Consider the following 13,699-nt stretch of genomic DNA (forward strand, 5'->3'; position numbering starts at 1 on the left):
GTCCATGCATTTCAGATCCTTGTGTGATGGGGGGACAATCAGTGGGGTTGCTCTCCTGGCCTGCAGGAGCTGCCAAGACATTTTCTTCAGAAGGAGCCTCTTCCCACTTTCTTCTTTTGCTCATGGGTTCCTGAGCACCATGATGGAAACCTGAGGGTCCGTTGACCTGTCCATCCATCTGTCCTTGGGCAGAGGCTGGGGTCTGAGAGAGCTTGTGTGTATGGGACACGGTAGGTACCAGATACAGGGCCTCCTGAGCTGGGCTGAGGAACCAGGGACTCATCTGGGTGAAGAGGAACCTCCTGAGAGTGTAGTGTGATCAAGCCTGCACTTGGGGTGGACTGTGGAGGCCAGGGGATGGTAGGAAGGAGTGGGTTTCAGGGCAAGAGGACAAGTGGAGTGTCTCTTAACCCCAGGATCCTGGTTTTGGACAAGCACTTGGGAATTCTTGTCCCTAGCCCCAGCTGAGTATCAAGGAGTCCCACGTGTGTCCAGTGCTGAGACCCAGGCTTCCATTGCCTTTGCAGCTGACCCCCAACTTGGCCTTTTCAGAGCCAATGAGAGCTTGGGGTAGGGTGTGGACCTGCACTGGGTCCTACTTGCGTCTTCAACCCTTCCCTCTTACCACCTCAAGCACCCCTCAGGGGCCCAATGTCCTCCTTGGCTCATTTTGAACTCAGAGGAGAAGTGTCTGAGCACGGTCAAGTTTGAATGGGATCCCCAGCAGCAGCATAGCCCATGCCTGCAGGCCCAGGGGTAAACTGGCCCCAAGTCCCATGTTTGCTGGTTGAGCCTACTGAGCCAGGCTCCTAGCCTGGGTACTGCTGATGCCCTTCGTCTGCCTCAGTGGGCCATGCCACATCATGGACCAGTGCTCCACACCAGCACTCACCCTGGCCAGGCGTGTCGGCCCTCATGGGGCACCACTGGGCTGGTGCGAAGCCATCTGAAGACTTTCCTAGTTGTTTGCCTCTACCCAAGGACAGGGCCTTCATGGAATACTCCTGCCCTCAGCCTGTCCTGAGCTCCCCAAGGGCCTGAGCCCTCTGAAGATAGGGCAGCCCAAGATGTAGTTCTATCATTATGGGTTGAGTTGTGTGCCCCCTGAAAGATCTGTTGGTGTCCTAGTGCCCGTGCCTCAGAATGTGACCTTTATTAGGGTCTTTACAGAAGTAATCAAGATAAAATGAAGTCATTAGGGTGGGCCCTAATCCATTGTGACTGATGTCCGTATCAAAAAGGGAAAATTTGGACACAGGGACAGACATGCATGCAGGCAGAATGGCCTATAAAGATGAGCTATGCTGCGTCATGCTAAGAAACTACCAGAAGCTGAGAGAGACCTGGAACAGATCCTTCCCTGATGCCTTCCAAGGGAGCGTGGCCCTGCTGACACCTTAATCTCAGACTTCTGGCCTCCAGAACTGTGAGACAATAAATTTCTGTGGTTTAAGCCACTCATTTGTGGTACTTTGTTATGGCACTCTAGCAAACTAATACAATTGTGACCTTCGCTCTACAGATGAGGAAATTGAAGCTTGGGGAGATACCATAATAGTGTGTCAGTCCCCTGGCAGGTGGGAAGGCAGAGTCATGAGGCCAGGAGGGAGCAGGATGAGGACAAGGTACATCCTGGGGTGTCTTCCCTTGGGCCATGGCCCTCCCATGTTGGTCTCATCTGCTGCCCTGTACCACTCCCATCACCTCACTTACCTTGCCCTTGCCCCTGCCCCCACCCTTGGCCATGCTTTCTGCACAGCTCCTGCCCCGGGGCCTTTGCACTTGCTGTCCCTTCTGGTTGAAGAACTCTTTTCCCCCTATATCCAAACCACACTCTCCCTCACATCCTGCAACTCTTTGGTAAAGTCTTGGGAGGCATCCCATGTAAAGTTGCATTCTGCCTTGCCTTGGTCCCTGCTCTATTTTCTATAGTGGTTAGCACTGTAACATGCTATACATTTTGCTTGATTGTTTCTTGAAAGTCTCCCTGTCAGAATGAGAGCTCCAGGAAGGCAAGGCCTTTCCTCTTTTGCCCATCACTGTATCCTCATGCTCAGGCCAAGTAGACATTTGAGCCAAGTATGATATTGCTGGCACTTCCCAAACTGCCATTCATTTAGGCCTTGAAGTGAGACCCTTTTGCAGTTAGAAGGGACCCTAGGAAACTATCCCTTCTAGAAGTGCTTTTGATGTGCCACACGGAAGGCTTGGACCTGACCTTGGCATAGCTTAGCTAGTCCTCTCTGCTCATCACCAGATGCATCGGATCCCTGAGTCCCCTGTATGGGTCCTCTTTTCCCAGATGGATGGGGAATTCACTGCCTCCTCAGATGCCCCTTCCCAGATGAGCTGCTTCTGCTCTCTAGCTCTGAACAGCCAGTTGAGGTATGTTGGCATGGAGTCTGGAGGTGTGGAGCTGACCAATATGGAAGCCAAATCTGTGAGTAAACAAGACCAGTCCAGGAATGCAGCTTGGCCTTGGGGCTTGTCTTGGCAGGTCTGAGCTGCTGGCCTTCTACCTGCAGAGACACCCTCCCATCCCTCTCCCTCCCCCGACAACCCCTCCTCTGCCCCCCACCAACACCTGTTTTTTTGGTCTCATCTGCCAGCAGAAAGCATCATCTAGGCTCTTTAGCAGATACCTGGTTCAGCAGATACCTGGTGGAAACAGGAATCCAGAGAGAAAAGTTTCCTCCCACAGCTCGGGCTAGAGTTCCAGCTTCTAGGCATCCATCTGAGGATGGAGTCAGATGGAGACTGTGGGAAGCCAGCTGTAGTGTGTCTGAGGTCTCAAGGCTGAGGCAACTTGCCAAGCAAATGACAAAGTGTGGAGAGGTTGCTAAGGCTGGATGGTGCCATGCCAATGGATCCTATGAGCTCTGACCACTGGGCCAGGGCCAGCAGCTTGCCCAGCCACAGGGAAGCTGGCCTCCCTTGGCCAAGTCCAGGAGCCAGAACCTCATGGCACTCGTTCACATTTTATTGTGAAGTAGCTTGTGCTAACCACTGGAGCAGCCAGGTGAACAGAAAAGGGGTAGGAAGGGACGGATGAGCCTGGGTAGGCCTCTAGCTTCCTCACCTGCAATACTCTCTCTCACCACCTTTTTGTTTTTGTTTTTCAAGTTTATTTTTTAGTAATCTCTACACCCAACATGGGGCTTGAACTCACAACCCTGAGATCAAAAGTCACATGCTCTTCTGACTGAGCCAGTCAGGTGCCCCTTTCCCTACCTTTTAAAATATTTTCATTTTGAAATGATTTCAACTTAACTAAAACCTTGAAAAAATAGAACAAAATATTCCAGTGTCCTTCACCCCAGTTCCCCAACTATTAACACCCTATCATTAGCTCTAGTAATATAATTACGACCAGGAAATTAGTGTTGATATAATACCACCAGCTACCACCTACGTTGAATTTTTTTGTTTTTAATTTGAGAGAGAGGAGAGAGAGAAGGGCAGAGGGAGAGAAAGAGAATCTTAAGCAGGATCCACCCTGGGATCATGACCTGAGCTGAAATCAAGAGTCGAATGCTCAACAGACTGAGCCACCCAGGTGCCCCAGATCTTATTTGAATTTTACCGGTTGTTCCACTTATATCCCTTTCCTGAGTCAGGTTCCAATACAGGTTCCAATACAGGTTCCTGAGTCATGATCCCACATCACACTTAGTTGTGTCTCCTGTAATTGAAGACAGCTTCTCAGTGTATCTTTGACTTGAATGATCTTGACACGTGAAAAGCACCTGCCAATTTTTTTGTAGAATGTACCTCATTTGGGTCTGATCTTTCTCCATTCAGGTTTTGTCTTTTGGGTAGAAATACCCACAAGTCAGTCATACATGTCCCTTCAAGAGGCCCACAATATGTCCCTTTGCTGGTGCTGACTTTTCTCTTTATTTTTATTGAGGTTTCATTAGTATACCACAGAAGGTACATTATAAAAAATGTTTTATTTTTGAGAGAGAGAGAGGGAGAGAGGCAGAGAGAGAGAGAGAAAAAATGCAAGTGGGGGAGGGGCAGAGAGAGAGGGAGACGGAATTCGAGGCAGGCTCCAGGCTCTGAGCTCTCAGCAGAGAGCCCTACCTGGGGCTTGAACCCACGAACCATGAGATCATGACCTGAGCTGAAATCCTAAGCTGAAGTCGGACTTAACGGACTGGGCTACCCAGGAGCCCTCAGAAGGTACATCTTTAAAGTGTAAATTTTATGTTAGGAGGTGTATACATTTGCTGGTGATCTCTTTCATTTGGCTAGGTGGTGTCTCAGGTTTTTCTCCACTGCAGTTACTATTTTACCTTTGAAATTAGTGTCTCGGGGAGAAACTTTGCAGCTCCGTAAAACAACAAAAAAAGTCCGTGCCAGTTCTCACACTTTTGCCCGCTATTTTTAGCATCCATGACTTTTGTCTGCAGGTTTGTGCAGGCTGCCAAAAGGGAGATGTTCTATTTCCATTTATTCACTGGAATTCTGGTCTAAGGATAAACTGTCTCTTCTCCCATTTTACTCATACCCTCCCTTTTCTTAAGTTTCTGAAACGGTGTGTGTTATTACCGAGTGGAAAAATGCCGGACAGTTTAGCATATGTCTGGTTTTTTTTTTTGTTTTTTCCTAATGATTATGTTTAATGGTTTTAATTGGAGACGTGTAATGCCGGTCTGTGTACTGTGTCGTCCGCATTATCAAACAAAAAATTTTTAACGTCTATTTATCTTTGAGAGAAACAGAGTGCAAGCAGGGGAAGGGCAGAGAGAGAGACACACACAGAATCCTAAGCGGGGTCCAGGCTCAGAGGTGTCAGCATAGAGGTCCACGCGGGGCTCGAACCCACGAACCGTGAGATCATGACCTGAGCTGAAGTCCGAGGCTTAACCGACTCAGCCACCCAGGCGCCCCCATTTTTTTTTTTTTTTCCGAATGTTTTCCTCCGCAGGATCTAAAGCAGCTAGGCGCCCTGTGCTCCCGGCGCTTCCCGCGCTCTCCCGTTCCCGGCATCCTCTGTGCTCCTCTTTCCCCCGGCATTCCCTGCGCTTCCCGCGCTCTCCTGTTCCCGGCATTCGCCGCGCTCCCAGTTCCCGGCGCTCCTCGCGGCCGCCGCCCTCCGCACGGTGAGCCCCGCCCAGGAGGCGACCGTTAGCGCGGCCGGGGCCTGAGCGCCTGGTTCCGCCCACGCGGCCGCGCTATTGGGCCTAGCGCCGTGGCCGCTAGCGCTACGCTTCGCCGATTGGCAGCCTCCGCAGCCCGCTCGGCGGTCCCCCCCAATGCGGGGTGGCCGCGCGCAGGGATTGGCCGCGAGCCGCCAAGGCCCTCCCTCTGCTCGCCCCGCGCGGCAGGCGGGTCCCGCCGACGGGAGAGAGCTTGGGCGGCCTTTCTAGATAGCGGTATCCGTGGCGGTAGCGGCCAGGCCGTGAGGGTCTCCCTGCTTTGGTCGGGCTGCGGGCAGCTCGGGCAGGCCGCGGGTGCTGGAGGTAGGTGCGGGGCGCGAGGGGCGCCCCGCGGGGTCGGGGCGGGCGCTGCGGCCTGCGCGAGGGCGCGCCCTTCCCCTCCCTCCTTCTCGGGCCGAGGGCTAAGGGCCCGGGCAGCGAGGCGGGGCGGGGCGGGAGGGCGCGAGGCGGGGCAGCCACGCGGAGTCCCAGTCTTTGTGAAGCATCATGGCCGCGGGCCTCAGAACGCGAGGCGGAGGTCCCGCCGTGGGGGGTGGAGGGGGCGGGCGGGCCCCAGGCCCAGGTGACGCCGACTCCGGTCGCACTCCCGCCCGGGTAAACAGCCCGAGTGTAAAGAGGCCCCTTGCCCTGTGGGCCCGAAGCTGTAGCGTCGCTTTCAGGCGGGAAAGGTATGAACAAGAGTAGTGTTCGCCCAGGACCCTGCCGGGTGTAACAGTTTGGGAAATCTGAGAAGTCGCCCAAGTCTTTTTCTCCACCAAATGCTCATGGATTGAGTGTCACGTAGATGAACGGATTGTGGTTTTGTTGTAACAATGGTCGTGGTAAAAATAAACGGAGCGGGGCAACCTGTTGATAGTGATACCTGTCAAGTATCATTCGATGGACTTGGGTTGCTCATGGTAGGAATTTGATTTGCTGTTCTGCATGCTTGCATGTACCTTGTTATCTGATGCACGGCAGTCCAGGCTAGGGCTGGTGACTGTGAGGACAACCACCAGGTGGAGACCCTCTGTTTCCTGGCTGCAGACTGGACTCCCAGTCACGGGGCTTTTGGCAGACTGGCCCAAACCCTGCCGCAGGCTGTCACTCACCAAAGAGAGTGAATGGCCAGTCAGCGGTGCGCCTGTGAGTACAGGATGTGAGGTCTGTTAGAGGATGACAAAAGGAATGGATGAGGTCATACTGCTGCTGGGTTGGGCGGGAGGCTGCAGTGTGAGAGGCTTGACCGAAAGGCAGCAGCCCCAGCATTGTACATCACAGCTGCTGCCTCGATGGCCACCCCAGCAAGTGGACTTCAGTGAAGGGTGCTATCCAAGCCTGTTGGTTTTACCCTATGTGCCAGGGATCCAGGGGAGCCTGCTGCGAGTCTCCTGATGGCTCACAGGCCACTTGGCAACCAAGGTTTACGTCCATATGTTCAGTCAGCTGAGGCAGTAGTGGGGCCGATGGCAGGAGTCACTCTTTGAGCCCCTTTACGGCCAGGCACTCTGTAGGGCACTTCCTGGGGATGATTTTATAATCTGACCATGACCTTGGGGGTAGGAAGCCTGAATTTCACTGGTTTGCCTGGTCTTGGTCCCTCATAGTAGTTGCCCTCCCCCTTTTGGTGGTCTCATCCAGGTTCCTGGCTTTAATGCCCTCTTCCTGACATCTCCCATTGCCTTCTCCAGCCCAGGCCTCCCTTCTGAGCTGCTGCCTCTTCCATATATCCATGTATTACTTTGATGTCAAGTAGCCACGTCCAAAACCAAACCCTGATCTTCACCCACCCCACAACATTTCTCATGCTGCCTTCATCTCCTCAATGCATGACAGCTTTGTTCTTGAGTTTAGAGTCACCTGGATTCCTCTCTTAGGCTTCCTTGCAACACTCAGGACCATTTCTTAACACCTTCAGCTTATCACGCTGCTCTGAACTGCCTGGTGAGCCTCTTAGTTCTTCTCTTTGCTCTCACCCTTGCTCTTCCCTCTACTCACCCATGGTAGTTTTTCTGGACACAGAATGGTACTTTTAAACTGTAAGATAGTGTAAAACCAAGGAAGTGAGGAGGGGAGCCACCTAGCCTGGGTGGTAAAGCAGCTTCACTACTTTCTAGCTGTGTGACCTTGAGCAAGTTGCTTAACCTTTCTGTCTTTAACCTCTCTCCGTGCTTTGTGAGAATGCCTAACACTCTTAGAACAGGGCCTGGCTGAGTGTTGGCTGCCACTGCTGTCCTTGGATCATGTGACCTCACTGCTTGGACCCTCCAGTCTAGTAGCCTATCTCTCAAGATAAGGGCTACAGTTCTTGTCTCACTCCACCCTTCAGGACACTGCTTTTACCTGCACTTCTGCCCCAGGGCCTTTGTTCTTCTCTGTTACCTGGAACATCCCCTCCTCCCACCCCCCTAGCTCACTCTCTTCTGCCTACAGATGGACTCTGGCTGTGCAGCCTTCAGTCTGCCCTTTCTGAAACTGCTTCCCCTCCCCCAACTCCTTGCTTTGTTTTCTCTGGAATACTTCTCACCATTTCTTAGTTGTTTGTCCATCTCTCCTGCTAAAATGTGAGCTCTGTGGGGCAGAGATTTTGTCCATTGTGTCCTTAGCATCTAGAATGGTTACATGTGCCACATGGAAAGCATTCAGCAAACACTTGTTGAATGAGTAGAACAAGCTTACTAGAGGAAAGTAAGGAACTTACCCAAGACTGCTCCATTGTGAGCTCTGAACCTTGAGCTGCTGCCTGCCCCCTCCCCCCCCCCCCCCCCCCAAGGGCTGGGCAGGCTTTCCTGATCTCCCAGGGAGAAAGAACGGTCTCTTTCTCTACAGCTCTCTGACTCCACCTTCTATACCTCTTCCAGGGTCATTATCATCTTTGCTTTGTGCTTTGATCCTGGCAGCTGCTTGGCCTTATAACATGGTGGCAGGTGTCCTCGTCCTGTACCACCCATTGTTTTCAACCCCCCTCCCCCCGCCATTTTCAGCCCCGAGAAGCACAGATTGGTTCTTGATCTGTGTTCTGTAGTACTGAACATGCTGACCTGTCTGTCCTTCTCTGAAATGATCTTTGTTGGTTGCCAGGAGACTGGCCTTATTCCACTTGGTGCTCCTCCTGCCTGTTCGGCTGTAGCCACCTTAGCGTTTACTGCAGTTCTGTGTCTTGTTATCCGCATGCTGTATTCCCTTGATCTTTAGCACCTTTAACAGATACACCTTTGGGGGAAGTATTATTAAATTTCCATTGAATTCAGAAATGTAAGGACATCTTAGAATCTAGGAAACAAGAGTAACAGCTCAGTGGTCATGGCCCTTCCAACTGCATCCAGGCAGTGGGGACCTTGTTTCTTGTTCGTGGTAGTACATCCCTTAGAGTAGATGGCCAGTGAATATTGATTGAATGAATTAATTAAATCTAAACAAATCTCTGGTTTTTATGTTGCATCACCTTGAAACTACAACCACCACCCTCTAGTCCTTCACTGTAAACTTCTTAAATGTGTGATGTCTGCTGTCTTCTGTTCTATCTGTGCAGCCAGTCAAGCTGCCCTGGGTGGGCATGGGCATGCATGTGCATATCTGCACCCATGTGCATGGCATGTTCATGCGTGTGTGTGTCAGCATGGCGTGGGAGTGTGTGTGCATACACATTTGCGTCTGCACGTGCTTCTCCTCCTTTGATGTCTGGCCCTCCCGTGGACCTCTGGGTTTTTGGATTGTCCCTCTGACCTGCCTTTTCATGTCATCCCTTTTGTTGTCCTTTCTCCGAAGGGAAGCTTCCCAGAGTGACATCCTCAACCCTCTTCTTGGTCTATGTTGCTTCTCTGGGCAGCCTCTCTCCTGTGATTTTGGCAACTACCACCTCGCTTATGTGTTCTGGCCTTCTGTTTCTGGGCCAGTCACAGTTGCAGAGCTGCCGCCTCAGACCTGTTGGACAGGTCTGCCTGGAGGCTCCGTCCATTCTCCTCTGCAGGCTTCTGCCTGAATACTGGAACACGGGGGACCCTCCAGGGGAGAAGCCTCATTCACCTTCAGTTCCCTCTTGTCTCTGCTCTCCACCTCTGCACGGTCAGCAGTGTGGTCAGTTCTGTGTCTTCACTGTTCTTGAGGGCTCCAGCCCTGTCAGCAGAGCCTCTTTCACACCTTTGTCCTCTGGCTTGGAGGACTGCCTTCTATGCCTTGGGCATAGGCACTGGGCCTGGCACAGCAGTCAGTCCCCTTTTTCAAATAGGGACTGAGTTGTGGTGTGTGAATCACTTGACCCTTGGTGGCTCCTTATTGCCCCCAGGATGGAGCCAGGCCCCAGATGGCACCCAGGACTTCCTGTGCCTTGGCTCCAGCTGTCTCCTGAGGCTCCCCCGACCGACCCTGGCCAGGTTCCCTTCCCCACAGCCACCACCCCCTCCTCTACTGGGAACAGAACCATGCCACCTCTGGCGACCTCAGCACGCTGCATCACTGTCCCGGTCCACGTGCCACCTTGTGGGCCCAGGAGAGCCCTGGGGTCCCTGGGTAGCAGAGCGCCTGGCCGTATCTCTGAGGCCCTAGTGCCGCAGAGTTGAGCTGAGGGTCTCGCACTCGCCCTCTGACTGACCCAGCCCTAGCAGGTGAGTGGATCCATGTCGCTCTGATGGCCAGAGGGAGGCCACACACCTTAAGTGTATTCTGGAAAGAGCAGCCTTGCACCGCGAGCTTGCTTACCTAATAAACTGAGTTAGGGGAATGCTGCGGTGAAGTTTAGCATAGTTTTTTAAAATCTTTTTTGAGTGTTAAGATAATACTGTTTTTGTGCTTCTGAAGTAGGAATTACAGTGGACAATTAATATATTTAACTTTGGACTTAAATTATAATTTAGGTTTTGAAGGAAAAGCATAGAGCTAATATGTTTTGAAGCCTAGAAGGTTCTCTAAGGCAGTAGTATTTTAAGTTCTTTACTACATTGTTAATAGCACTTGGTTCTCAGTGCCAATGAAGCAGAAGGTTTCTGTCATTTTGTGACGATGTTTTTAAATCTCTTTGCAGGTGGAAGAAGAAAGGTGCCACTTTGGCATGAAGACAGACTCGCTTAGTCGTCAGTCATTTAAGCTGAGTGCATTGTGATTTCCAATAATTGAGGCAGTGGTTCTAAAAGCTGTCTACATTAATGAAAAGAGCAATGTGGCCAGCTTGACTAAGCCGCCAGCGTGTGCAGCGCGGGCAGGACGGTACCCGGGTCTCAACGGACTTGTGCATGTTAGCTGTATAGATTTATGTAAGGTTTTTTAAAACTCTGGTCTTTTAAAATAGTCTTAACCACTTTTACTATGGAGACATATGAGAGTCCCTCTCCTCTCCCGCGTGAGCCCGCAGGAGAAGCAGTGATGGAGAACCGAGCTTGCCCCCTCCAAGCGCTGCCCCGTGAACAGTCTCCACCACCTCCCCTGCAAACGTCCAGTGATGCAGAGGTAATGGACGTTGGCTCTGGTGGTGATGGACAGGCCGAATCCCCTGCTGAGGACCCGCTCAACTTCTACGGAGCTTCTCTTCTCTCCAAAGGATCCTACTCTAAGGCCCGCCTCCTCATAGACCCGAACTGTAGTGGCCACAGCCCACGCACCGCCCGGCACGCACCTGCGGTCCGGAAGTTCTCCCCTGACCTTAAGTTGCTTAAGGATGTAAAGATTAGCGTGAGCTTTACCGAGAGCTGCAGGAGTAAGGACAGGAAGGTGCTGTACACAGGAGTGGAGCGCGACGCTCGCGCAGATTGCGGTCTGGCCCTTAGCCCTGTCAGTGGAGACGTGCATGCTTGTCCTTTTGGCGGGAGTGTTGGGAACGGGGTAGGCGTAGGGGGTGAGAGTGCTGATAAGAAGGATGAGGAGAATGAGCTGGATCAGGAAAAGAGAGTGGAGTACGCAGTGCTCGATGAGTTAGAAGATTTTACTGACAATTTGGAGCTAGATGAAGAAGGAGCAGGCGGGTTCACGGCTAAAGCAATCGTGCAGAGAGACAGAGTGGATGAAGAGGCCTTGAACTTCTCCTATGAGGTATGTCGGCGACCCCTCCTTTGGAGCACTCTTAGCAAAACCCAAAGAGAGGTGTTGGGAACTGCAGCATCTTTTGAAAGCTGATGTTGCAGAGAAAAAAAAAAAAAAAAACAAAAACCCGTATGAGGTGGAATGACGTTAATGTGGAAAAGAAAAAGCCGTAAGAAGTCCAGGTTTTTAAGTTTTCCAAAGGTTTGGCTGAGTAGTCGACCTTGTACTCTTTATGCAACCTGAGTTGGAAGGTGCTGCCGGGAAGCACTTCCTGGTGGGATGTGTACCTGTATCAAGCATCAAGCATGTTGGTTGCAGTTGTCAGTTTCATCCTGTTTGTTTTTCAGATGATCACGCAACATAAAGGCATACCGAGGCCCCACTTGAGAGTGCCTCATTTCTGTGTCTGTTCTCACTAATGCTGTTAAATTTGCCTACGGTACAGGAACGCGGGCTCCGGGGGCCATGGTGTCTGAACAGCATGTTTTGCAGGATGATTTTGACAACGATGTCGATGCTCTGCTGGAAGAGGGCCTTTGTGCTCCCAAAAAGAGGCGAATGGAAGAGAAATACGGAGGAGACAGTGACCATCCGTCTGATGGAGAGACAAGTGTGCAGCCAATGATGACCAAGATTAAAACCGTGCTAAAAAGTAAGTCAGCCGGTTAGAAAGTAGTGTGTTTGTGGGACAGCAGAACTGTAGGTTTGAGAGCCCTCGGGTGCCAGGTGGTGGTCTGGGCAGTGGGCACATATTTGATGGAGGACGGCCGTGTCTGATGAAGGGGAAACAGATAAGACACAGGATGTAACAGATGCATGACAACCCAGGGGCAGGTTGGGGTGTCGGCTGTGGATACACACCACAGAGTGGCTGGTGTTGTGGAGAGGAATGGGGAGGGCACTTCTGATGGGGTGAGGAGGAGGGAATGTTGTATGCTGGGAGATGACAAGATAGGCAACTAGAGAGTGTGGAGGCCGAGGCCAGAGGCAGGTACAGCACCACGGCAGGGGATGGTTGCAGTCTGGGTTCTGGATTCAGTAGAGGCAAAGGTATTCCGAAGCTGCACTTGGTTTTTGGGGGTGGTGGAGGGAGTTGGGAGGCACCCAGTGACATGCTTGTGCTGCTGCTTTGCCAGTGTGGTATAGGTCTAAGAGAAGTCGGTGTCAGTTTCTAGCTTTCCTGGCCTGGAGGTACCTGTGAGTGTCCAGGTGGAGATTAGGCAGTGGAAAGGGGCTGAACAGATGCGTGGGGACTTGGACACACAGTTGAGACCTTAGGCTGGGGGCCGGGTTGCAGAAAGTGGCCTGGTGTGATGGGAGGAAATTGAGGGGCCGGTGGTGTCCTGTCTCTGACTAGAGTGGACGTGTCAGCAGTGCTGGCTGCTGGCACGTGTCTGCCTGGGTTAGCTAGTGGTTGGAACAGAATGGGTGTTGGGTTTATCAGCTGTAGATGGGGATAAGCCTAGGGCCTCAGCTTCTGGGAAGAAGGGGTGTGGGGGCAGTCTTTACTTCGGTGCCTCCAGATATTTGCTTTGTACTCTTTCTGTGGTTTCAGCAATCTGAGCAGACAAAGTCCTGTTCATCCTGAGTGGCCCACAGGTTCACAATATGCCTGTGACTGCAGGCATGCCACTTGGCCTGCCTGCACTGGGCAGTCCTGTACCTTTCTCTCTGCAGCCTTCTCCACCTCACCCACCTGGCAGCCTGCCCCATAGTGCAGCCTCCCAGGAGCTGCAGCATGGGCCTCATGCTCACAGGCGGCGTGTGAGCTGCATGTGAGCTCTTCAGATGGCTGGGCCAACTTTATGACTGCTGGTTGTCACAGATGAGTGATCCAGGTGCACCTGCCAGTATTGCCATGTTCTGGTATCAGGTCAGGGGTTAGCACTGCCAGGTGGGGACCTGGCACTGGGATACCACTCCCTTTACCATGAGAGTCCCTGGTGCCATTTTATTGTATGTATATTTTTTAGATTTCATTTGCTTTTTTCCTTTTGTTTCTAAATTTCTTACTTGCACCCAGTACCTGTAAGATAATTAAGTTTCCGTTGAATCTTTGTGCTTTTCCCAGTAACCAGGCCTGTCAGTGGCAGATGTCAAGTGGGTAACAAGTCTTGAGTCTTTTTCTATGACTGCATGTTTACATGATTTAGCAAGAACTGACTTAGAAATTTATGAATTGTGAGTGTTTCACATGCTAGTGAGAGCATGCAGCTTAGGTACAATGAAGGCATGTTATCCAGTCACAGGGAGCAGTGGTCGACAGACATGCAATTTATTAGCAAAGCTAACCCAGTCCCTGGGGTGCCTCTGGCCACAGCCAAGGCAGGCAGTGAGGAATTAATGCCCTTGATGCCCACAGCTGTGCAGGCAGCAGCTGAGGCAATGATTTGTGTCTTATAGAATCTCATCCCAGGCTCCTTCACGCACCACATGCTGTTCTAGGTCTAAGAGTACAGCAGTGAACAAGGTGGACAGCTTCCTGTGTTGAGGAGGAACTTAGATTCTATGGGTTAGAGCTATGTAAACACAACAATTGAGAG

General features: G+C 51.8%; 1 protein-coding gene across 2 annotated transcripts in view; it reads left to right on the forward strand.

The window, feature by feature from the left end:
- Positions 1-5,311: 5,311 nt before the first annotated feature.
- The window catches only part of DGCR8 (DGCR8 microprocessor complex subunit), a 37,653-nt gene continuing 29,265 nt past the window's right edge, over positions 5,312-13,699 (forward strand). Inside the window, exons 1-3 of one of the 2 annotated variants that reach the window (XM_058693030.1) lie at positions 5,312-5,468; positions 10,165-11,165; positions 11,649-11,808. In XM_058693030.1, the coding sequence (XP_058549013.1) occupies positions 10,446-11,165; positions 11,649-11,808 (880 nt within the window). In that variant the 5' untranslated portion in view covers positions 5,312-5,468; positions 10,165-10,445. Of the gene's footprint in view, positions 5,469-5,693; positions 5,834-10,164; positions 11,166-11,648; positions 11,809-13,699 lie in introns of those variants that run through there. The other variant, XM_058693031.1, reaches the window with a different exon arrangement.

The sequence above is a fragment of the Neofelis nebulosa genome, chromosome 11 (assembly GCF_028018385.1).
Source record: "Neofelis nebulosa isolate mNeoNeb1 chromosome 11, mNeoNeb1.pri, whole genome shotgun sequence".
In the NCBI taxonomy this organism is placed as follows: domain Eukaryota; kingdom Metazoa; phylum Chordata; class Mammalia; order Carnivora; family Felidae; genus Neofelis; species Neofelis nebulosa.